A 22,997-nucleotide genomic window follows, 5' to 3' on the forward strand; every position below is an offset into this window, starting at 1 on the left:
CTCACCGATGCACCCATGATGATAAATATGTGTGTATCAGCTTGGTGGAAGGCATCACCCTGGTACAGCTCTTCCCTCAGGATCCCACACACCTGGGTCCGGCTCAGGGCCACCTGCTCTGCCATGGTGTTTTCTGGTGGAAGAAAGACTCATTGATAAGGCAGGAGAACAGAAGAGCATTGACAACTTAACCTTATCCAAAGGTTTCTTTGGATTCTCACCAGGCTGGTGACTGATTACTAAAACTACTGGCTAGGAACGGTGTGTGTGTGTGTGTGCGCGTGTGTGTGTACACGCGCGCGTGCGAGCCAGGAACTGCTGCCTCTGGGCTCCCGCCATACCTTCTTATGTTGTCTTCTCTGGGGGCTGTATATGACGAAATCACTATAAGCATTAATGGAATTCAGCTAGGAAATCCACTCTGGGAAAGCGAGATAAAATCTGGTCAGGGCATCGCACTGTGTCTGGGGCCATCGCACTCTAGTCTCTGCCAGAAACTCCACAATGAACTGAGCATCTTTGTGCAGATGATGGAGTTCAGCTCCAGCTTTCTCCTGGCCAAGCTAGGTGATCCCAGAAAGCCCCTTCTCTTATAAAAGCCTAGCCCTCATGGGCCCAGTGCCGGGAACTGTGGGGGACAAAGGGATGGGTTAAGACCTCGTAGATCTTTTTCCATATCCAAGCATTACAAATAGCGCTCATCAAAGGGACACGCGGCTTACAAGCGGGAAGCATATCCCTCCACCGGTGTGTTATCACACCACCCCTTTACCTGTGTTTAGTTGCTGCTGCCAAACAGGTTCACAGTTCTGGAGTGCACAGCCGGTTTCCGGGGGCTGCGCTTAGCTGGCTCATTTAACGCAGGAGGGCGGGTGCTTTGACTGAGCTGACCCGCCTCAGGAGAGGCACGAGGGGAGGAGCTTCGGCTACTCCATCGGTGAGGGAGGGGAGAGGAGCAGAAGTAGGTGCGCACGCATCCCTTGCCAGCCCCACCCTGTTGGCCGTCCCTGTTTCCCCTGCTGCGCGATCGTGATGCCTTGCGAGCACAGGTACAGCTCCGCACAGTTCTCCTGTGTCCCCATCGCTACCCCAGCCATACTTTATGGTCTGTTTTCCGATGGACCCTCGTGTCCCTGCGCACTACAGGATGACCCCACTTCCGCTAGCAGTGTAGCCACGCCTCCCCCTTGCTATCGGTTTGGCGTCCCTAGCGTCTTCTAGACTTTTTCCATGGTAGGGACCTGGTGGCAGAGAGCTCAGTGACAGAACCATACTGAAACTGGAGTGTTTCAGTGCGAATGCGACACCTTGAAAGTGGGGTGGGGGCGAGTGTGGGCGTGGTGGCTCACGCCCTTAATTCCAAGCACCCGGGAAAGAGGCAGAGGCAGGTAGATCTCTGAGTTCAGAGACCAGCCTGGACAGTTAAGAGAGAGATCCTGTGTCAAAAAAAGTGTGTGTGTGTGTTGATGTTTATCAGTGAGGAGCGTTTTGATCTTCGGTTGGCCAATATAGGCTGGCGGTCTGAGGCTTCTCTTCAGAGTGGGATGCAACACTATTGTGTCTTCGCATCTCCAGTTAATCTCCACGACTTCGAGTATGTGTTTTACTTCCGGATCCCACACTTACAACACCGGAAGCCGGAAGCAGGAGTTTCCACAGCCGAGAACGGAAGGGTGACCGCCTAACCAAGACTTTCTGGGAGCTCCGATTCAATCTGAGAGGTCGGGTTCCGCTGCTTTGGCCCTCTTGACTTCTGATCGACTCTGCTGACAGGTGTGGTCCTCCTCTCCAAAGTCAGGGCTCCATCGGTGGCAGTTATGGAACTCCCGAGGTTCCTGAGCCCCCCCCCCATTGGGCCCAGTTTGTTCTGTCGCATGCTTTCGCATTCTTTTAGAGCATTGATTTCAAGAAGTGCAGATTCGCAACCCAGCTTACTTGTGGGACTGATTCTGTCCTTCCATCTGTCCATCTGTCGCCTAAGGGCTTGGCCCCAAGTGCTACAACTCTTCTATTTCAGAAACATTTTTTCTGTTGATCAAACTTTGTTTTCTGAAACAGCATCTCGAGATGTAGGCCAGGCAGACCACGAGCGCAAGATTCTCTTGCCTCAGCCTTTTCGAGTGCTGGAGTAATAGGTGTGTGCCACCAGGCCAAGCTGTTTATCAAGCTTTAGTGCATTTGAAGTCTTTAAAAAGTTTTCAAGTGTACCTTGACAGCGAAATACCTTACCGTATGCACCTCAGCTCATTGTGCAAATGATTAGTAATCTATTTGCCTGTTCTGATACCATTTATCTGATCTGAGAATGAATGTATTGTCTTGGGATTTCTTAGGTAAAAGGTAGCAGGAGCAGAGAGTCAGGGAGGAATAGTTGGTGGAGAGGAAGGAAAGAAGAATTTAGGTGGTATAGGACCTTGTAGGGTGTTGTACAGACTTTGCTTTTGTTTTTGATAAAAGGGAGAAGTAGTCTGAGTTATCTTTATGTAACTGGTCCCAGTGGGGTCAATTGATTGTAAAAGGCAAGGGAAGAAGCAAAGTTTGGTGATCTGTAAAAAGATTATTGCAGTAATCCATGGGAAAGATGATAGTGCTGTCAGCCTTTTATTGAAAACTTTAAAAATGTACAAAAGTAGAAATAGTAAGTTCCATGTACACATTTCTTAACTGTCTCTATCAACTCATAGGTAACTTTAATTCACAGCCCTTACAGTGCTCTACCATGATTGTTTTCCTCTTTAGAAAAGATGCTATTTTATGTGTATGGGTGTTTTGGCTGTGAGTATGTATGTGTACTACATGCTTGTCTGGTGTGAAAGGAGTTCAGAACAAGGTGTGAGGTACCCTTGGATTGGAGTTACAGATGTTTATGAGCCACCATGTGGGTGCTAGGAACTGCTCTCTGCAACAATAGCAAGTGCTCTTAACCACTGAGTAATCATCTCTTTTGCTCCACCCATTATAATTTTCAATAACAGCTTTCTAGAGACATAATTTGCATGCTGCACCATTTACATTTAAAAACTAAAAATATTTACTATTGGTGTGTGTGTGTGTGGGGGGGCATGCCATGGCCAGAATGTGTAGAGGTCAGAGGACAACATTGTTGAGCCAGCTCTCTTCTTTCCACCTTTACATGTGCTCTTAGGTCTCCAGGCTTGTGTACCAAGAGCTTTTATCCACTGAGATGTCTCACTTGCCCATAATTCAAAAATTTTGGAGATAGTCTCATGAAGATCCCTTCCTTTTGAGTTCCTAATCCTCCTGCTTTTACTTCCTAAATGCTAGGATTACAGAAGTACACCACCACACATGGCTACAATTCACATATTTAAGGTGTATAATTCAGTGGTTTTTAGTGGGTTCATGGGAGTGTGCAAACATCACTAATTGCAGAACATTGTCATCGTTCTTAAAAGAAACCCTAACTAAGAAACTCCAATCCACCTCATCTCTCTAAGTAACCACTAAACTACTTTCTGTGTGGATTTACATGTTTTGGATATTTCTTATGAGTGTAAGTACATACAGTATATAGCTTTTGGTGACATTTCTTTCTCAGCAATTATTTGGAGCGTGTGCTCTTGTTTGGTTATACTAGATTTTGCTTATTTATCAGTTGATGGGCATTTGGACTGTTTCCACTCTGACTGCTTTGAATAATGCTGCTGCAGCAATCATTTATATATGGACATGTGTTTTCATTTCTCTTGCGTATATCTTTAGGTATCTCTTTTAGTATGCAGTGCATTTCAGACATATGAGTATTTCATTATGCGTCTCTTTCAGAAAGGACTCTAAATAAACATAACTACAATACCATGATCACACTTAAAATACTTAATGTTACAGAGTTTCTTCATGAATTAGATATGATGGGCAGGTGGGAGAGAAAGGAACAGAAAAACTAATCAAACAAATAAACAAGCAAACAAAAACTCAGAAATGCTCAAGTTTCTTTGTCCTGATAGAGGATGGATTTGTTTTCAACTGATAGTAAGGGAAGTTGTGGGTAGAAGTGGATTTGGGAGACTCACATTTTTGGGTGGTGCTAGGGATCCAGGGTCTGGTGAATGTTTGGCAAGTGCTCTATTGCTGAGTTATACTTGTAGCTCTGAGAAATTAATTTTGAGAAGACCTCTTTTTTATTTTAAAAATATTTAATTTTAGTGTGTGTGTGTGTGTGTGTGTGTGTGTGTGTGTGTGTGTGTGTGTGTGTGTGTCTCAGAGACCAGAAGAGGACATTGGATCCCCTGGAACTGGAGTTATAGATGGTTGTGAGATGCTCAACATGGATGCTGGGAACCAAATATTCTAGAGGAGCACTGAGTGCTCCTAACAGTTGCACCATCTTTCCAGCCCCTTGAGTAGACTTCTAAACATCCAAGTAGTTTGATATGTGAGTCTGGAATTTAGGAGTGGAAACTGTTTGGGATATTATCAATATTAATATTTGGGTTAAAGCCATGAGACTGGAGAGAATTACTGCAGGGGTGAATGTAGTGAGGAAAAAGATCCCAAGGCACCTCAACATGAAAGAATGGGAACTCAGTGAAAAGGCCTCAGCACAATCATCCTTTGAGGGAGTGAGGGACACTAGAAGAGGTTTTTCTGGAAGCTGTAGGAAAAAAGTAGGTGAAAAAGAGGGAAGGGTCAGCTGGGTGAGCTTGGGCAGATTTATCTATGGGTATCAACACTTTCAGTGTAAATAGCCAAGATTCTTCAGTGTTACAGGCATCCTACCTTACTGAACGTTCACTTCTGTAAGCTTGCATTGAGATTGTCCTCTTCCTGGCAGTCAGTCTTAGGCAGGACTTAGAAAGTCTCCAGGATAGCTCTGCCAAGCATGCTCTTCATCTGGTTTATAAGCCAACATAAGCAGACCAGGGGTCATTTGTCTCAGACTGACACCGCAAGTTCCACTTTCAAATTTCTTAGCATATAGAAGACACTGGAGGTCTCCTCTATCCCCAAGGAACACCCCTCAGGTACAATGTGGTCTCCTAAATTCTCTTACCAAGTATTAGAATTTCCAGTGATTCTTGTAAAAAATAACCACAGGCCTGGTGACTTAAAACAGCAGAAATTTAATATCTCACAGTTCTGGAGGCCAGGAGAATAAAGCCAGAGGGTCAGCAGGGCCACAGTCCATCCATCTGCAAATTGTACAAGAGCATCCTTCCTGTGTCCTTCAGCCGCTAGTGGCTCAGTTATTCCTTAGCTTGTGGTTATATCAGTCTAATCTCAGCTTCTGTCTTCCCGTGGCTGTCTCCCTGTACTTCCACCTGTTTTTCCTATCGTTTTTTCTTTTGTGTGTATGTGAGGAGCTGGGAATTGAACCCAGGGCCTTGTGCATGCTAGGTAAATGCTCTAACACTGAACTACATTCCCAGGTCTGTCTCATCTGTCTTTCAGAAGGGTACTTGTTATTGAGGTCATGGCCCAACTATATAACTTAGGATGATCTCAATTTGAGAGGCTTAATACTTGTGAGACAGATTCTTCTATGTAGAGTAGGCTGGCCTTGAACTCAGAGATTTGCCTGACTCTGCCTTCTAAGTGTTAGGATTAAAGACATGCACCACTCTGCCTGGTTTGAGGTGATTAAATTAATCACATCTGTAAAAAATTCCTTTTTCCAAGTAAACTAACATTTATAGTGAAAGAGGACAAGCTATAAAGCTGTGGTGGGTAAGGAGAAAAGTGGGCTATAGGGATCAGTGGGAGTAGGTTTGATCTTTCTTGGAACACAGCAAGCTTTTAAGTGGGAGGGGGATATAGTTTTCCTTGGGAGAGAGAGAGTTTTTTTCCTAAGATGGAATGTGGCCTGCTCTTGGAAGAGTGTGGCTAGTTCCACTGAGAGGAGGTCTTTGAGTTTCAGGAATTAGGACATGCATATATCAACCATTCTATTATATTAAGTGAGGAGATAGAATTCCCAGTATGCTGTCATTTCCTTCCACAAATAACTCTCTCATTGGAATGGTAATATTTGCTATGTCTCAGACCAAAACTCCACTTTTGTATCTGGTTCCAACAGATAAAATGTACAGCCTTTTGGTATGAATGAAGTATAGGGCTTCTGTGTAGATCGAATGCCTTTTGCTGGTTGATAGAACTCTGCTCTGTGTCATGCACTCCTACTGTCTTTTTCTTCTAGACACTGTCTTGTTGGATGAGCAGGCACCTCTGGAAGAACCAGTTGAGTGAAATGGTGCAGCCCAGTGGTGGCCCAGCAGGGGACCAGGACATGCAGGGTGAAGAATCTTCTTTGGGGAAGCCGGCAATGTTACAGCTGCCTTCAGAGCAGGGTACTCCTGAGACCTTCCAGCGCTGCCTGGAAGAGAACCAAGAGCTCCGAGGTGATGATTTCAGTGTGAGGGAGGCATGGAGTAAAAAGTCAGGAGGGGCCTGACACACCAAGGACAAACTTACTTTCACCTGTACCTCATTATTGGTAGGGTATGAATGAGGTTATGGTGTTCTTAGGAACCAGCCAGCATTTCAAACTTAGCTATCTTCCTGCTTGGTATCAGGTGGGGTTCTCTGTGAAGATTCACATATAGGAAAAAAATGTGGTTCAGGGCCAGCACCAGGGAAAGGAAAGGGGAAGGGGGAAAGAGGACAAACTGAGAAGCCTTGGTGGGTAGGGAGGAAAGTGGGGTATAGGGATCAATGGTAGTAGGCTTGATCTTTCTCAGGACACAGCAAGTTTTTAGGTGGGAGGGAATATGGTTTTCCTTGGGAGAGAGAGTGTTTTTTCCTAAGATATAGTGTGACCTGCTCTTGGAAGAGGGTGGTCAGCTCTGGTGAGAACAGGCTATTGACTGTATCTTCTGTACTAGCACCCTGTCTCCTTCCTCATGTCACCCTCAATTTGTAAGGTGGGCATTAACTGTTCTTGAATAAACAGCTGAAGATGATGAAAGTCAGAGATACTACTAACTTGTCCCATCTGCACCTTCTGTGCTCCTAGGCTGTAGCCAGGAACTACACAATGAAATTTGCCTTGGGGACTATCTCCCTACTTCCTCAAGTCTGAGGCATGTTTAGGGCGCTCTAGTCCTGGGAGGACTAGAACTGAGTGCTCCAGGGTAGGAATTACCCCCAACTGACCAGAATATAAATGAAACACATAAAAAGAAAGTTGCATTTGTTGTATCCCTTCAAGTGAGAATGATGTGTTTAGTAATGCATTGCAGACACTTGGGGCCATGTCATCAGTGGAATTGGCTGGAAATTGGTTTGACTTCTTTGAGAAAGGCTGCCTAGTATTACACGGGGGTGCCTTGCTGTTGGGACCCACATCTACTTTGCTGTCTTCCCTGTCCCCAGATGCCATCCGGCAGAGCAATCAGATGCTAAGGGAACGCTGTAAGGAGCTGCTGCATTTTCAGGTCAGCCAACGGAAGGAGAAGGAGTTCCTCATGTGCAAATTCCAGGAAGCCAGGAAGCTGGTGGAGAGACTGAGCTTGGAGAAGCTTGACCTACAGAGGCAGAGGGAACAGGTCTTAAAGGATTTGGAGCACCTGAAGAAATGCCAACAGGTAGCTGGTGGGTGGGCAGCCCTTCTGCCCACCTGTGTTTGAAGGCCATAATGACATTGATTTTTTCATAGGAGGCATGTTGTTGGGGTCTCCCCAAAGACCTCTTCCAGCTTGATTGCTTAGAATACTTTCAGAACCAAAAGAAGTCATCACACTCACTGTTAGTTTATTGCAGTGAAAAGGTCCGCATTAAAATCATCAAGGTACAAGACATGTAGGGCAGGAGCCAGTAGAGTCCAGATGTGAGCTTCACAGGAAGCAGTGCTTTTGGTATGAGCAGTGGGGGTAGTGTACATGGAGCAATGTCACCCAGGAAGCATGTCTATGTCTTGGGAACCAGGGTTTATACTGGGCTCATTTGTGAAGACACAGAGTGCTTGGGCACCTGACCTAGCTTGCTCAGGTCCTAGCCACCCTGAAGTTCAGCTGGTACTATACCATATATCTCAAGGCCCTCACACCTTGCCATCAGCCCAGACAACCTGGTAGGACACTAGACCCCTGATAAACCAAGGGACTTTCATCGGGCAGGATTTCTCAGGGAGCTCAGAGATGATCTCCAGGCACATTTGGAGAAAGTATGCGGTCCCAGGCTTTAAGTTGACCTTGTATTGCACTATCTCCAAAGGATGGCGTGCTTAGTGTGGGATGAGAGGATATTTCAGGGCCTTTTTGGACTGGCTGGTTTCAGGACCGTAGTGATAGTAGATAAACAGGTATTGTGCCACCTAGGAGGGTTAATCTGGGGAGAAAGGGTAGGGAGGAGCTGCCATAGTCAGGTTTTAACAGTCTAAGGCTAAGTTTACAATGCTGCTGGGAGTGCCTGGTCAAAGCATTTGGTTCCTATCTGTGGAGACAACTGCAGGGTACCACATACTGGGGGCTTAGACAACAGAGATTGTCCCCAGTTTTGGAAGTCAGAGATCGGAGATGGAGGTATGGGCAGGTGGTTCCTCACAAGAGCTATTCTAGATACTTCTCACAAGGGCTATTCCAGGTACTTCTTCAAGTGTATTACCAGTTTTGACAATCCTTGGGGCTCCCCAGCCCTCTTATCACATGGCCTTTTTCCTCTGTCTCTTCTCTTAAAATTATTACATTTTATTTTGTGTAGTGTGTGTGTGTGTGTGTGTGTGTGTGTGTGTGTCTGTCTGTCTGTCTGTCTGTCTGTCTGTCTGTGCATGCACTCATGCATATGGGCATGCTTATGCCATGGTGTGCATATATAGGTCAGAGGACAACTTGCAGGAGTCAGTTTTCTCTTTCTACCATGTACGTCCCAGGCATTAAACTCAGGTTGTCAGACTGCATGGCAGGCATCTTTACCTGCTACCCCTTGAGCTGTCTCACAACCCTCATCTCTTTTTTTTTTTTTTTGGTTTTTACGAGACAGGGTTTCTCTGTATTGTTTTGGAGGCTATTGGTCCAGCCTGGCCTGGAACTCACAGAGATCCGCCTGCCTCTGCCTCCCGAGTGCTGGGATTAAAGGCGTGCGCCACCACCCGAGGCGCCCTCATCTTTTTATAAGGATACTAATGTAACACATAAAGGTGGCACTGGGCGGTGGTGGCGCACGCCTTTAATCCCAGCACTCGGGAGGCAGAGGCAGGCGGATCTCTGTGAGTTCCAGGCCAGGCTGGACCAATAGCCTCCAAAACAATACAGAGAAACCCTGTCTCGTAAAAACAAACAAACAAACAAAACAAAAAAAAACAAAAAACAAAAAAACCCCAAAAACATAAAGGTGGACAGTTGTTAAAGCTATGAAATCAGATTTTGTTCAGTAACTGATAGCAATGAGAGGGAAAGAGCTAACTGAGCTCTGGTGATCTGCACAGAAGACTGGATATTTTATCATTTTTTAAATATTTTTTTACTTAAATTAGAAACAAGCTTGCTTCACATGTCAATCCCAGATCTCTATCCCTCCTATCCTCCCCCGGCCCCCATCCCCCCCAGTCCCCCACCCAGTCCCCACTCCATTCCCCAGGGAGGGTGAGGCCCTCCATGGGAATCTCCAGAGTCTGTCATTTCTTTTAGGGCAGGGCCTAGGCCCTCCCCCACATGTCCAGGCTGAGAGAGCATCCCTCATTGTGGGATGGGTCCCCAGAGTCCATTTGTATGCCAGGGATAAATACTGATCTACTGCCCAAGGCCCCATAGATTGCCTAGGCCTCCTCACTGACACCCGAATTTAGGGGGTCTGGATCAGTCCCGTGCTGGCCTCTCAGCCATCAGTCTGGGGTCCAAGATCTCCCCCCTTATTCAGGTCAGCTGTTTCTCTGGGTTTCATCAGCCTGGTCTTGACCCCTTTGCTCATCACTCCTCCCTCTCTGTCACTGGGTTCCAGTTCAGTTCAGTGTTTAGCTGTGGGTATCTGCCTCTGCTTCCATCAGTCAGTGGATGAAGGTTCTAGGATGCCATATAAGGAAGTCATCAAACTCATTATCAAGGAGGGGCATTTAAGATAGTCTCTCCACTGTTGCTTAGTTTGCCAGTTGGTGTCATCCTTGTAGATCTCTGGAAATCTCACTAGTGCCAGATCTCTCCTCAAACCTATAATGACTCCCTCTATTGTGGTGTCTCTCATCCTGCTCTCCTCTATTCTTTCCCCGACTCAAAATTCTGTTCCCCCATGTCTTCCTCTCCCCTCCACTTCTCCCGTTCACTTTTTCCCCAGCTCCCTCTCCCCTCCTCCCATGCTCGCATCTGCTCAGGAAATTTTGCCTCATTTCCTTTATTTGGGGTACCATTCATATCTCTCTTGGGGTCCTTCCTGTTTCCCAGACTCTTTGACAGTGGAATTGTAGGTTGGCACTCCCCTGATCCATATCTAAAATCCATATGAGTGAGTACATACCATGTTTGTCTTTTTGTGACTGGGTTACCTCACTCAGGATGGTTTCTTCTAGTGTCGTCTATTTACCTGCAAATTTCAAGATTCCATTGTTTTCTAGCACTGAATAGTACTACATTGTGTAAATGTACCACATTTTCTCTATCCACTCTTCAGTTGAGGGGCATCTAGGTTTCTTCCGGGTTCTGGCTATTACAAATAATGCTGCTATGAACATAGTGGAACAGACATCCTTGTTGTACGAATGTGCATCTTTTGGGTATATGCCTAAGAGTGGAATTGCTGGGTCTTGTGGTAGACTGATTCCCATTTTCCGGAGGAATCTTCACACTTTTTTTCAAAGTTGCTGTACGAATTGGCATTCCCACCAGGGGTGGAGGAGTGTTCCCCTTTCTCCACATCCTCTCCAGCATAAACTGTCATTGGTGTTTTTGATTTTAGCCATTCTGACAGGAGTAAGATGGTATCTCAGAGTTGTTTTGATTTGCATTTCCCTGATGGCTAGAGATGTTGAGTACTTACTTTCTTAAGTGTCTCTCAGCCATTTTATACTCCTCTATTGAGAATTCTCTATTTAGTTATGTACCCCACTTTTAAATTGGATCCTTTGGTGTTTTGGAGATCAGCCCTCTGTCAGATGTAGAGTTAGTAAATAACTTTTCCCATTCTGTGGGCTGCCTTTTTGTCTTGTTGACTGTGTCCTTTGCCTTACAGAAGCTTCTCAGTTTCAGGAGGTCCCATTTATTAATTGTCGATCTCAGTGTTTATGCTACTGGTGTTATGTTCAGGAAGCTGTCTCCTGTACCAATTCGTTCTAGGGTACCATCCACTTTCTCTTCTGAGAGGTTCAGTGTGGCTGGATTTATGTTGAGGTCTTTGATCCATTTGGACTTAAGTTTTGTGCATGATGATAGACATGGATCGATCCACATTCTTCTACATGCCAGCCTCCAGTTATGCCAGCACCATTTGTTGAAGGTGCTTTGTTTTTTCCATTGTATAGTTTTAGAGTCTTTGTAAAAAATGAGGTGTTTGTATGTGTGTGGGTTAATATTAGGGTGTTTAATTCGATTCCATTGGTCTACCTGTCTATTTTTGTACCAATATCAAGCTGTTTTTAGGACTATAGCTCTATAATAGAGCTTGAAGTCATGGATGTTGATGCCTCTGGACATTGCTTTGTTGTACAGGGTTGTTTTGGCTACCCTGGGTCTTTTGTTTTTCCATATAAAGTTGAGAATTGTTCTTTCGAAGTCTGTGAGGAATTGTGCTGAGATTGCATTAAATCTGTAGATTGCTTTTGGCAAGATTGCCAGTTTTTGCTATGTTGTTCCTGCCTTTCCAAGAGCATGGAAGATCTTTCCATTTTCTGGTGTCTTCTTTAATTTCTTTCTTTAAAGACTCAAAGTTCTTGTGATACAGGTCTTTCATTTGTTTGGTTACCCCATGGTATTTTATGTTGTTGTGGCAATTGTAAAGGGTGATGTTTCTCTGATTTCTTTCTCAGACTTTTTATCGTCTGTATATAGTAGGGTTACTGATTTTTTTTGAGTTGATCTTGTATCCTGCCACTTTGATGAAGGTATTTGTCATCTGTAGGAGTTCTCTGGTAGATATTTTTGGGTCACTTACGTAAACTATCATATCGTCTGCAAATAGTGACAGTTTGACCTCTTCCTTTCCAATTTGTATCCACTTGATCTCCTTTTGTTTTCTTATTGCTCTGGTAGAACTTCAAGTACAATATTGAAGAGGTTATGGAGAGAGTGGACAGCCTTGTCTTCTTCCTGATTTTAGCGGAATCACGTTGAGTTTCTGTCCATTTAGTTTGATGTTGGCTGTTGGTTTGCTGTATATAGCTTTTATTATGTTTAGGTATGTTCCTGTTATTCCTGATCTCTCCAAGACCTTTATCATGAAGGGGTACTGGATTTTGTCAAAGGCTTTTTCAGCATCTAGTGAGATGATCATGTGATTTTTGTTTTGCAGTTTGTTTATATGGTGGATTACATTGATGGATTTTCTATGTTGATCCATCCCTGCAACCCTGGGAAGAAACCTACTTGATCATGAAGGATGCTTTTTCTGCTGTGTTCTTGGATCCGATTTACAAGTATTTTATTGAGTATTTTTGCATCAATGTTCATGAGGGATATTGGTCTGAAGTTCTCTTTCTTAGTTGTGTCTTTGTGTGACAAGTTCATTGAAGCCTTGTAAAATGTTTGGCAAAGACTCTTTTGCTTCTATTGTGTGGAATACTTTGAGGATGATTGGTATAAGCTGTTCTTTGAATTTCTGGTAGAATTCTGCACTGAGGCCATCTGAACCTGGGCATTTTTTGGTTGGGAGACTTTTGATGACTGCTTCTATTTCCTTAGGGGTTATAGGTCTATTTAAATGGCTTATCTGTTCTTGATTTAATTTTGGCAACTGATATTTATCCAAAAAATTGTCAGTTTCCTTTAAATTTTCGAATTTTGTGGAGTACAGGTTTTCAAAGTATGACCTGATGATTCTCTGGATTTCTTCAGTGTCTGTTGTTATGTCCCCCTTTTCATTTCTGATTTTGTTAATTTGTATGTTCACACTCTGTCGTTTGGTAAGTTTGGATAAAAGGTTTGTCTACCTTGTTGATTTTCTCAAAGAACCAACTTTTCATTACATTGATTCGTTGTATTGTTTTCTTAGTTTCTACTTTATTGATTTTAGACCTCAATTTAATTATTTCCTGGCATCTGCTCCTCCTGGGTGAGTTTGCTTCTTTTTGTTCTAGAACATTCAGCTGTGCTATTAATTCTCTAGTGTGACTGTTATCTAGTTTCTTCATGTGGGCACTTAGTGCTATGAACTTTCCTCTCAGCACTGCTTTCAGAGTCCCATAAGTTCCCATAAGTTTGGGTATGTTGTGTCTTCATTCTCATTGAATTCTAGGAAGTCTTTAATTTTTTTAAATTTCTTCTTTTACCCAGGAATGGTACAATTGCACATTATTCAATTTCCATGAGTTTGTAGGGTTTCTGCAATTTGTGTTGTTGTTAATTCTAACTTTAAAACATGGTGGTCTGATAAGATACGTGGAGTTATTCCAATTTTTTTGTACTTGTTTTATGGGTGAGTTAAGACCATTAATATCGAGGGATATTAATACCATTGATTGCTCATTCTTGTTTGTTTTGGAGTGGTTGTTGTTGTTGGAATTGTATGTATATTTCCACCTCTTTTTCTTTTGGCTGTTGGTAAAGTGGGATTATCTATTGCTTATGTTTTTTGGTTGTAGTTAACTTCCTTAGGTTGGAGTTTTCCTTCCAGAACTTTCTGTAGGGCTGGGTTAGTGGATATGTATTGTTTGAATCTAGTTTTGTCATGGAATATCTTGTTTTTTCCATCTATAGTGATTGAAAGCTTTGCTGGGTATAGTAGTCTGGGCTGGCATCCATGGTCTCTTAGTGTTGGTAGAATATCTATCCAGGACCTTCTGGCTTTCAGAGTTTCCATGGAGAAGTCAGGTGTAATTCTGATAGGTTTGCCTTTATATATTACTTGACCTTTTTCCTTAGCTGCTCTTAATGTTCTTTCTTCATTCTGTATTTTTGGGGTCTTGATTATTATGTGGCGAGGGGATTTTTTTTTTGTGTGGTCCACTCTATTTGGCGTTCTGCAAGCTTCTTGTACCTTCATTGGCATGTCTTTCTTTAGGTTGGAAAAGTTTTCTTCTATGATTTTGTTGAACATGTTTTCTACCCCCTTTGAGTTGGGTTTCTTCACCTTTTTCTATATCTTTTCCTGGTGGGTAGGGGACCAGGGTTCCCTTTCGGTGGGTGCAAGCAAGTCCAATACTTTGTTAGTTCTCTTCTTGAACCTATTCCTGGTCCCGTGCGTGGAGAAGGAGACCAGAATGCTGGGGTTTGTTGGCTCCTGCCAGAGTGGGAGCTGTAGTGGTACCTATTGTTTCATTTTTTTTTTTCGAGATAGGATTTCTCTGTGGCTTTGGAGGCTGTCCTGGAACTCACTCTGTAGACCAGGCTGGTCTCTAACTCACAGAGATCCACCTGCCTCTGCCTCCCGAGTGCTGGAATTAAAGGCGTGTGCCACCAACGCCTGGCTATTGTTTCATTTAAGATTTATTTATTTTTGTGTTTGAATGTTTGTGTATGTGTATGAAACACGTATGCAGTTGCCCTTGGAGGCTAGAAGAAAGTGTCAAATCCCTTCAAAGTGGAATTCGTGGTGCTAGAAACTGAACTCTGATCTTTTAAAGAGCTGCAAGTACTCTTAGCCACTGAGCCATTCATCTTTCCACCCAATGACTGGGAATTTTGAAACGTCAGTAGGGACCAGAGTGTGGTTCAATAATAAGAGTATATACTTTGCATGTGAAAGGCCTTGAGTTCAGTTTTTAGTACTTCAAAAAATAAGGTAAGGACAGAAATAGAGATAGAAAGAAAATGAAGGATTTGGGCAGGGGAAGGAGCTCAAGTGAATGACAAAGGGTATTAGTGTCAATGTGATGAGGCCAGTGTTTATGAGCTTGTACAAATCAAATATGTTTTTACCATACCAGCAGACTAGTACTCTGAGTCCTATCCTTTCTGATGATTCCATTTCAAAGGAGTAGCACTCATGTTTCTTGAGACAGCATTAGGATCATAGGAAATATGTGGACCTTGAGAGGGATACAGGAAGGAGTCATGGCTGGTAGTACTTACTAGCCTTCCAGCATATATCAAGTGTTGGTCAGAATAGTTTGTTCCTTTAACAACTCTGAGTGTTTTCAAGTAGGAATGAGGAAGGGGTCTGGGACATTCCAGGATTGTGATCTTAAGCTGTTTAAAGGCATGTTAAGTTTGGCTAACCTTAAAGTTTGGCTGAGCTGAGTATGGCTTAATACCCCAGCACTCCTTCCACCTTCCACCATGTAGGTTTTGAAGATCAAAATCAGGTTGTTGGCCTTGGTGGCAAGTACCTTTACCCGATGAGTCTTCTTGCTGGTTCAGCTCACAATATTTGAAAAAAAATTCAGTATCTTCTCTCATTTTTGAAACTTCTCACCTATTGTATACATGGACTAGGTTGTTTATTTTTCTTGCTGTCTTTGGGTCTGGTCTCCTTTTACAGAGTTTCAAAGAGACTGAGAAAGGTTCACTACCACCTGGAAGTCAGGGTTGGTGATGGGGGGTGGGGAAGGACAGATAGCCATTGGGCTAATGAGGCACCAATGTACCTAGGTTTATAGATGCTGAGAGGTAAGAGGAGCCCTTAGTATATCAGCTGCTTGCAGGCTGCCTCAGGTCTTGGGGGTGCCAAAACTGGGCATCATGGGAGAAAGTAGTACTGATAGGAAATTACCTTTTCTCTTGCAGCAGATGGCCGAGGACAAGGCCTCTGTGAAAGCCCAGGTGACATCATTGTTGGGGGAACTCCAGGAAAGCCAGAGTCGCTTGGAGGCTGCCACCAAAGAACGGCAAACTTTAGAGGGAAGGTGAGTGGGGAGGGGAAGCTACTTCAGGAGGTCCTTTCCAGAGTTTTGAATGAGGCCCTAAGAGTTCCTCTCCCCTCTGAGAGGAAAAACTGACAGTCTTTTCTTAAATTCCCTGGGGCCTTCAGGGCTGCCTTGGGAGAGCCCTCGCCAGATATCCAGGAATCTAGTTCCACTTTTGTTTCCAGTATCTGATCCTTTACTGTGCGTCTTAGTTAGGGTTCCTATTGCTGTGAAGAGACACCATGACCACGGCAACCCTTATAAAGAAAACATTTAATTGGGGTTTGCTTAGATTCAGAGGTTCAGTCCATTATCATCATGGCAGAAAGCATGGCAGCATACAGAAAAACATAGTGCTGGAGAAGGAGCTGAGAGTTCTGTATCTGGATTGGAAGGCAAAAGTAAGAGATAATAAGTCACTGGGCTTGGCTTTAACATTTGAAACCTCAAAGCCTACCCCCAGTGACACACTTCCTCCAACAAGGCCACACCTACTCCAACAAGGCCATATGTCCTAATCTTTTCAAATAATACTGTTCCATATGAGCATATGGGGGCTATTTTCATTCAAACCATTACTCTCGGGTTTAGTTAATTGTTTAGGAAGTATTGCAGGGCCCCCTAAGACCATACTCAGGATCTAACTATCCAGACTGAGTTTATCAGAAAGGTATGCAGTGGGATTCCACCAAGGCAGGAAGTCCTAGGTAAAGAAGACTGGATACATTACACAGCCACTCCTATGAAAAGCACAGAGCCCCCATGAACTATTTTTCATTAGAGACTCTGAACCCCATGTTTCTATTGGGAGTTGGTCACATTGGCATCCTCTGCCAGGCATGTTTCTGACTCTTTGCAGAAAAGTGAGTGAGTGGTTAATTTTTCCAACCAGTGGCCTTAGACCTTGCCAAGGGAGTTGTGTCGCCACATGGGATCATTGGGTCACAGGCACGGGCACTTTTGTGCCTATCTTATTGCCCTGTTGCTGTCCTCCAGATATTTGGTGAAGGATAGCTTTGGGCCTGCCAATTCAGTGCAGTAGGTAGTCATTGTGTTTGTGGAGTAGTAGGTTGGGATTCCTGTCCTCTAGGAGGTAGGAAAGTTTGACTTGGGCTCAGATACCACTGGAGGTGGTAGGTGGGGGAAGGGCAGTGTGAGCAAAGGCTGAAGGTGAGCAGGCCCAGTAGTCTAGATCTGCCTAGGCAAAGTTGGGGTGACCGTCAGTCAGAGGCTACCTCAGAGACCTATGGGAATGACCATCATTGCCTTTGTAATGGGCATACAAGGATGTACCACAGTGATGAGGCTAGTGCCTGGGAACTGGGGTTTAAGGGATGCTGTGGGGTACTGTGGTCCAGGATCAGAAGATATGGGGACCATAGGTGGTATAGGTAAGATTACATAAGCTTTTTTAATGAGAGTATAGAGGGAGAGATGAAGTCTCTGAGACTTTGATGCTATATCCTGTCCCATGAGGCTGTATAACTCAGGTATGGAAACCTGAGCCTCCAATTAGGGGGCCCGGGACTCCAGCTAAGTTGTGAGTAGCACAATAGTTCCTACATATCCCTGACGTCAGTGCTATCCAGCTCAGATGGTAGTCTTTCCTCCAGCTTCTAGAAGTCTCTCAATATACCTTTACCCAGACTGCTTTGGCACCTTCCTAGGGACTCCTTCCACCTGGTCCCAGCAGCAGCTTGGATTCAGGTACCTAATCTTCTTCCTAGTCTACCTCCTTGCCAATTGCACATGATTGTCTTCTGTTGGGCATAAGAAGCACATGTCAGGAGATGCTTCTTTTTTCTTTTTCTCTTTATTTATTCTGTGTCTTTTACACCATGTATCTTGATCCTATTCATTTCCCTGTCCCTTTGCATCCGCCATTTGCCTCTTCATGCCCCCAACATTTAAGAGAAGAAAAGAAAAAAAATAAAAAAGGAAAAATTAAAAAATTTGTCATGGAAGCTGCAGTATGACACAGTGAGTCATGCTGTAAATCCCTTTGTTCATATATTGTTGATTGTAAGTGTTCGCTGCAGAGTCATTGGTCTGGTTCAAGGTTTCTGGTTTCTACTACAGTATTGATACGGGGCCCTCACTAGGACTCTTCCTGGATATCCTGCTGTTGCCCTGTGTTGTAGAGATGCTGTAGCTTTGGTTCTGCAGGTCAGGTCCAGCAGATCATAAATAGGGTGGATGTTAGGATAGGTCAATTCATAACCCTGGATCTGGGCCTGGGCAGCTATAGGGTTGGTCCTCCAGCCAGTTCTCCTCTGTCCTCATCACTAGGGTGAGCTCTCCAGCATTGCCCTTGGCTAATTCACTTCTTGCAGCAATGAGCGAGGGGTGGCACCAGTCCATGCCCTTAGGGTTGGTTCTCCCACACTGGCACCATTAGGGCCAGCTCTGTTGTGTTGCTCAGACAAAGTACAGGAAGCCACTCTCTCGAGTGCTGCAGCTGGTGAGGGGTAAGGACAGCTCTCTCACTCTTATGACCCCAGAGCCAGCTTCTCCACATGAGTCAGGTGTTGATGGGTGGGATGTGGGGCTACCACATGTCAGATAAGTAATAGGGGCAGCTCTCTTTTGCTCATAACATTGGGGCTGGGTCACCATCACCTCTAACTACCAAGCGGTTCTGCTGTGCTGCCTAGGCAAGGGGCAGGGACTGATTCCTGAATGTTGCAGCTGGTAAAGGGGAGGGTCAGCTCACTTTGTCTGTTGCAGGTGGTGAGGGGCGAGGGGTGAAGGGGGGCATCTCTCACCGCCTACATTGCCACATGACATGTAAGTAGTAGGGACAGCTCTCCTATGCTTACAACTTTGGGACTGGCTCACCCACACCTCCTCCAACAATGGTGGCTCTATTGTGTTACCCAGGTAAGGTACAGGGTCTGTTCTCACAAGTGTTGCAGCTGATTGGGGGCAAGGACAGCTCTTCTACTCTTATGACCTCAGGGCCAGTTGCAGGAGATGCTTCTTATTTTCCATCTTCTGGCAACCATGATCCCTTTACTCTGCTACCAGAATCAGCTCTCAGACATCGACTGTTTAGGACCTGACCCCTTCCCCAGGCTGTCTTGCTCCAGCCCCCTCAGTGTGTTCTTTTTTGTTGCATTTCAGGATGCGAGCAGTTAGTGAGCAGGTTAGACAGCTGGAGAGTGAGCGGGAGGTGCTGCAACAGCAGCACAGTGTGCAGGTGGACCAGCTTCGCATGCAGAACCAGAGTGTGGAGGCTGCCCTGCGAATGGAGCGTCAGGCTGCTTCAGAGGAGAAGTGAGTGGCTGGGAGGGTTGGTACTAAGAGATCCCAGAGCACTCATGGTGCTTTCTGCTTTCTGGGGAGTTCTGGTGTATAGAAGAGCTGACTTTCTCCCTTTGCCTTGCTAATGACCGAGTGAACTATTATATGTAAACATAAGTATTTTCCATCCAATTCATAGTTTATTTATATGTCCTACACAGGTTCTTTTCACCACAATTGAAGTATGCTCTTTGTGTAAGGAAAGCAAGGAGCCATGGTCGCTTAAAGCTGGCCCTAAAGATTCACCTGAGCCCACAATGCCTGCACAGGCTCTAAACATGCTATTGGCATCTGGTTCAGCATCCTTTTGAGTTTTCTTTAATTTAGAACAATCTCCTTGCCTCTTTGTTTTGTATTGAATGCAGTCAGATGCCATTTTATTGTAAACATTTCTCCTATTTATTTTCTTTTTGGCGCTAGAGGTGGAATGTTTGGTGTTAGCCAAAGGTTCTACTCCTGAGTTGTACCCTAGCCCTTGTTAGAAACGTCCCAAGATTTTGGCTTTAAGGAAAACATGAACTATGTAGCTGTCAAATCAGTTGCAGTTTATCCTTGCAGTCAGCAAAGCCTGCCTTAGAGTTGATGGCCTCAGGAGCCTACATGTAATCCAGGAAGCCCACATTTCAGGTCTTTTATGAGACAAGAAGGAAGAGGGTGAAGCTCTATCAGGCAAGCTGTGGCTGTACTGTGACAAAGCAGTTTCTTCAGTGACAGCCTCTTTTGCACAGGCGGAAGCTGGCTCAGTTGCAGGCAGCCTATCACCAGCTCTTCCAAGACTATGACAGCCACATCAAGAGCAGCAAGGTGAGTGAAGAACACAAGCTAGTAAGTGTGGCTGCCCTGCACTGTCCAGGGAAAGGCTTTTCCCTTCTCCCCCCCCCCCCACATCTCATATACCTGAAGGGGAGTAATGTGAGTTTTGAGGTCTAGCACATCTAACTTTTGGAAGGGACTCTCAAGTTGCCTGACACTGTCATTGGGGCTGCAGCTCTGACAGTTTAGAAATGGCCACAAGGACATGGGATGCATCCACAGGACATCTCTAGGGTGTCTGTGCCTAGGACCTTCAGATAACTCTGCATGGCCATTCCTTCATGATCAGAACCAGGGGGAAGTCCCAGAGACATTTATTTTTCTCTAAAAATGTTTTTTATATTTATTTAATGTATAGAAGTATTTTGCTTGCACATATATATGTGCACTATGTGTGTGCTTGGTATAAGTGAATGTGAGTGCCGGATTTTGGCACCAAAATGTAAGCGAGTGTGAGCATTATGACTCTGGAGCTGCAAGGATGTCCTGACTTATTGGGAAGCCAGACTATGTGGAGCAGCAATTGGACAACTCTGGAGGGGTAGAGCACAGTAGGACAGCTCTGGAAGGGTAGAGCCACAATATTGCAGTTCAGCCCTGGAGAGAAAGGTGCCCTGACTTCTCAGGAAGCCAGGTAACCTAGAGCTGCAATAGGATAGCTCTGGAGGGAGGAGCCTCAACAGGACAGCTCAGCCCTGGAGGGAAAGGTGCCCTGACTTATTGGGAAGCCAGTCTACCTAGGACAGCTCTGGAGGCTGGAGTTGCAACAGGACAGCTCAGGTGGGGAGGGAAAAGTGTCCTGACTTTTCAGGAAGCCAGGCTACCTGAAGCTGGGATGCAGTGGGGATGGTCTCTTCGCAGGTTATAGCAATCCTGCTCCTATCCTAGAGAGAGCCATTACAGCTGAGCTCTGCTCTGTTCCCCTAAGCGAATGTCCTAGCAGAGTTAATGGCTTCTTCTTCCACCTTTCTTAGGTTACAGTCTGCTAAAGGGGAAGCCCCAGCAGAAATGTAGCAATCTCCTCCTGCTCTGGCAAAAAGTTGTTGCTTTTCTGCTACTGACTTGCTCAGCCCCCTAAGTGAATAAATATCACAGCAAGTTTCTTTTGTTCTTTTCAGCCTTGCTCAGGAGTAATCTAGGAGAGTGGCTGCCTCTGCCAGCATGGGAAAGGACTGCCAACAACTGAACAGGAAGACGGGCTTATGTAGGGCTTCTTGGGGGCAGAGTTTTCCCAGGGAGAGGTCTTTCTGCTCAGGAATTGGTTAGTTTTCCTGCTCAGGTTTAGTGGGCAAAGGGCAGAGATTGTTCTGATTTCAGGGAAAACTGGCTTTTTGTTTTTTTTTAGCCTTTTGACTCTAATTTTAGGATGGGGGAAATTCTTTCACTGCTGTGATTCTAGGGACAAAGTGTGTTTCTTTGGCACTAGTTTCAAAGTCAGGGTGTTTTTCTTTGGTTCTGGGCTCAGGGATAAAGTATTTCTTTCACTGGCTCTGGGTTCAGAGTCAAGGTGCTCAGGGATTGGTTTCATGTTCTGGAACTCACTCTGTAGACCAGTCTGGCCTTGAACTCAAAGAGATCTGCCTGCCTCTGCCTCCCGAGTGCTGGGATTAAAGGCGTGAGCCACCAACACCCGGCTGCAACAAGTGTTCTTAACTGCTGAGCCATCTTCCTAGCCTCTACTTTCCTCCCCCAGAAACATTTCTAGGGTGATTTGGAGCATTTTTTGAGTTTATCCTCATCAGGCCTAAACTGGGTGCAGTTTCTAGTTACCACTTTGTGTGTATACATATGCATAAATGTATGTGGAAGTCAGATGATGTGATAGGTGTTATTTCTCCAGAGCTGTACATGTTCAGCTCTTTTTCTTACATTGGTTCTCAGGCTTGAATTCAGGTCCTCACAAGTACTTTACTAACTCAACTATCTCCCTAGCCTATTCTCTTTTAGTTTTTTAAAAATTATTTATTCTTTTAAATTTCCTTTTACATTCTAACCACAGTTCTCTCTCCCACCTCTCCTCCTGCCCCCCTTTCCTACTCTGCCAGTTCACCCCTCCCAGTCCACTCCTCTTCATGGGTAAGGGCCCCCATGAGGAGTCAACAAAGCCTGTCACAATAGGTTGGGGCAGGGCGAGACACCTCTCCCATGTATCAAGGCTGAACATCCCACCATAGGGAGTGGCCTCCAACAAGCTAGCTCATGCCCCACAGATAGATACTGGTCCTACTGCCAGGGCCCCCTCTCATAGGCCAAGCTTCACAACTGTCTCCCACATACAGAGGGTCTAGTTTGGTCCCCTGGAGTCTCCACAGTAGGTCTGGAGTTTGTGAGTTTCCATGAGCTTGGTTCAGCTGTCTCTATAGATTTCTCCGCCATGATCTTGACCTCCCTGCTCATATATTCCCTCCTCCTTCTCTTCGACTGGATTTTTGGAGCTTGGCTTGGTTCTTGGTTGTAGATCTCTGCATCTGATTCCATCAATTACTGCATGAAGATTCTATGATAACAGTTGGGGTATTCACCAGTCTAATTACAGGGGTAGGCCTGTTCAGGCATCTACTGTTGCTAGGAGTCTTAGTTGGGGTCCTTCTTGTAGATTGTTGGTAATTACACTAGATCTGCCCTAAAGCCCATATTGGCTCTCTCTATTAAGATATCTCTTTCATTGCTCTTACACTGCATCCCTCTCCCCCTCAACCATCCTGATGGGGGTTGTCCTTCTGTATATATGTTTCTGTTATTGGTTGATGAATAAAACAATGATTGGCCAGTAGCCAGGGAGGAAGCATAGGCAGTGCTATCAAACCAGGAGAAGGCTGGGGAGAGAAAGGCAGAGAGAGATGCCTTGCTACCGAAGGAATACCATGCTGGGTTATGGATAAGCCACAGCCTCATGGCAATACATAGATTAATAGAAATGGGTTAATAATTAAGACAGAGTTAGCCAATAAGAAGCCTAAGCCATCAGCCAACAGTTTTATAATTAATATATCTCTGTGTG

At 44.9% G+C, this 22,997-nt stretch overlaps 2 protein-coding genes across 5 annotated transcripts in view; one reads left to right on the forward strand and one right to left on the reverse strand.

The window, feature by feature from the left end:
* Positions 1–940, reverse strand: part of G6pd (glucose-6-phosphate dehydrogenase) — a 28,440-nt gene extending 27,500 nt beyond the window's left edge. Inside the window, exons 1-2 of the mRNA XM_005086899.4 lie at positions 773–940; positions 6–133 (exon numbers count right to left, since the gene is read on the reverse strand). Of these exons, the coding sequence (XP_005086956.1) occupies positions 6–125 (120 nt within the window). The 5' untranslated portion in view covers positions 126–133; positions 773–940. The remainder of the gene's footprint in view (positions 1–5; positions 134–772) is intronic.
* A 3-nt stretch (positions 941–943) lies between these two features.
* Ikbkg (inhibitor of nuclear factor kappa B kinase regulatory subunit gamma) overlaps positions 944–22,997 on the forward strand; it is a 35,145-nt gene continuing 13,091 nt past the window's right edge. The window contains exons 1-7 of one of the 4 annotated variants that reach the window (XM_013125870.3): positions 944–1,049; positions 1,576–1,773; positions 6,158–6,359; positions 7,333–7,544; positions 15,762–15,880; positions 19,004–19,156; positions 19,912–19,987. In XM_013125870.3, coding sequence (XP_012981324.1) covers positions 6,173–6,359; positions 7,333–7,544; positions 15,762–15,880; positions 19,004–19,156; positions 19,912–19,987 — 747 coding nt within the window. In that variant the 5' untranslated portion in view covers positions 944–1,049; positions 1,576–1,773; positions 6,158–6,172. The remainder of the gene's footprint in view (positions 1,050–1,575; positions 1,774–6,157; positions 6,360–7,332; positions 7,545–15,761; positions 15,881–19,003; positions 19,157–19,911; positions 19,988–22,997) is intronic. The other 3 variants (XM_040744803.1, XM_013125871.3, XM_040744804.1) reach the window with 3 other exon arrangements.

Source organism: Mesocricetus auratus, unplaced genomic scaffold (assembly GCF_017639785.1).
Source record: "Mesocricetus auratus isolate SY011 unplaced genomic scaffold, BCM_Maur_2.0 Super-Scaffold_100003, whole genome shotgun sequence".
Classification (NCBI taxonomy): Eukaryota; Metazoa; Chordata; class Mammalia; order Rodentia; family Cricetidae; genus Mesocricetus; species Mesocricetus auratus.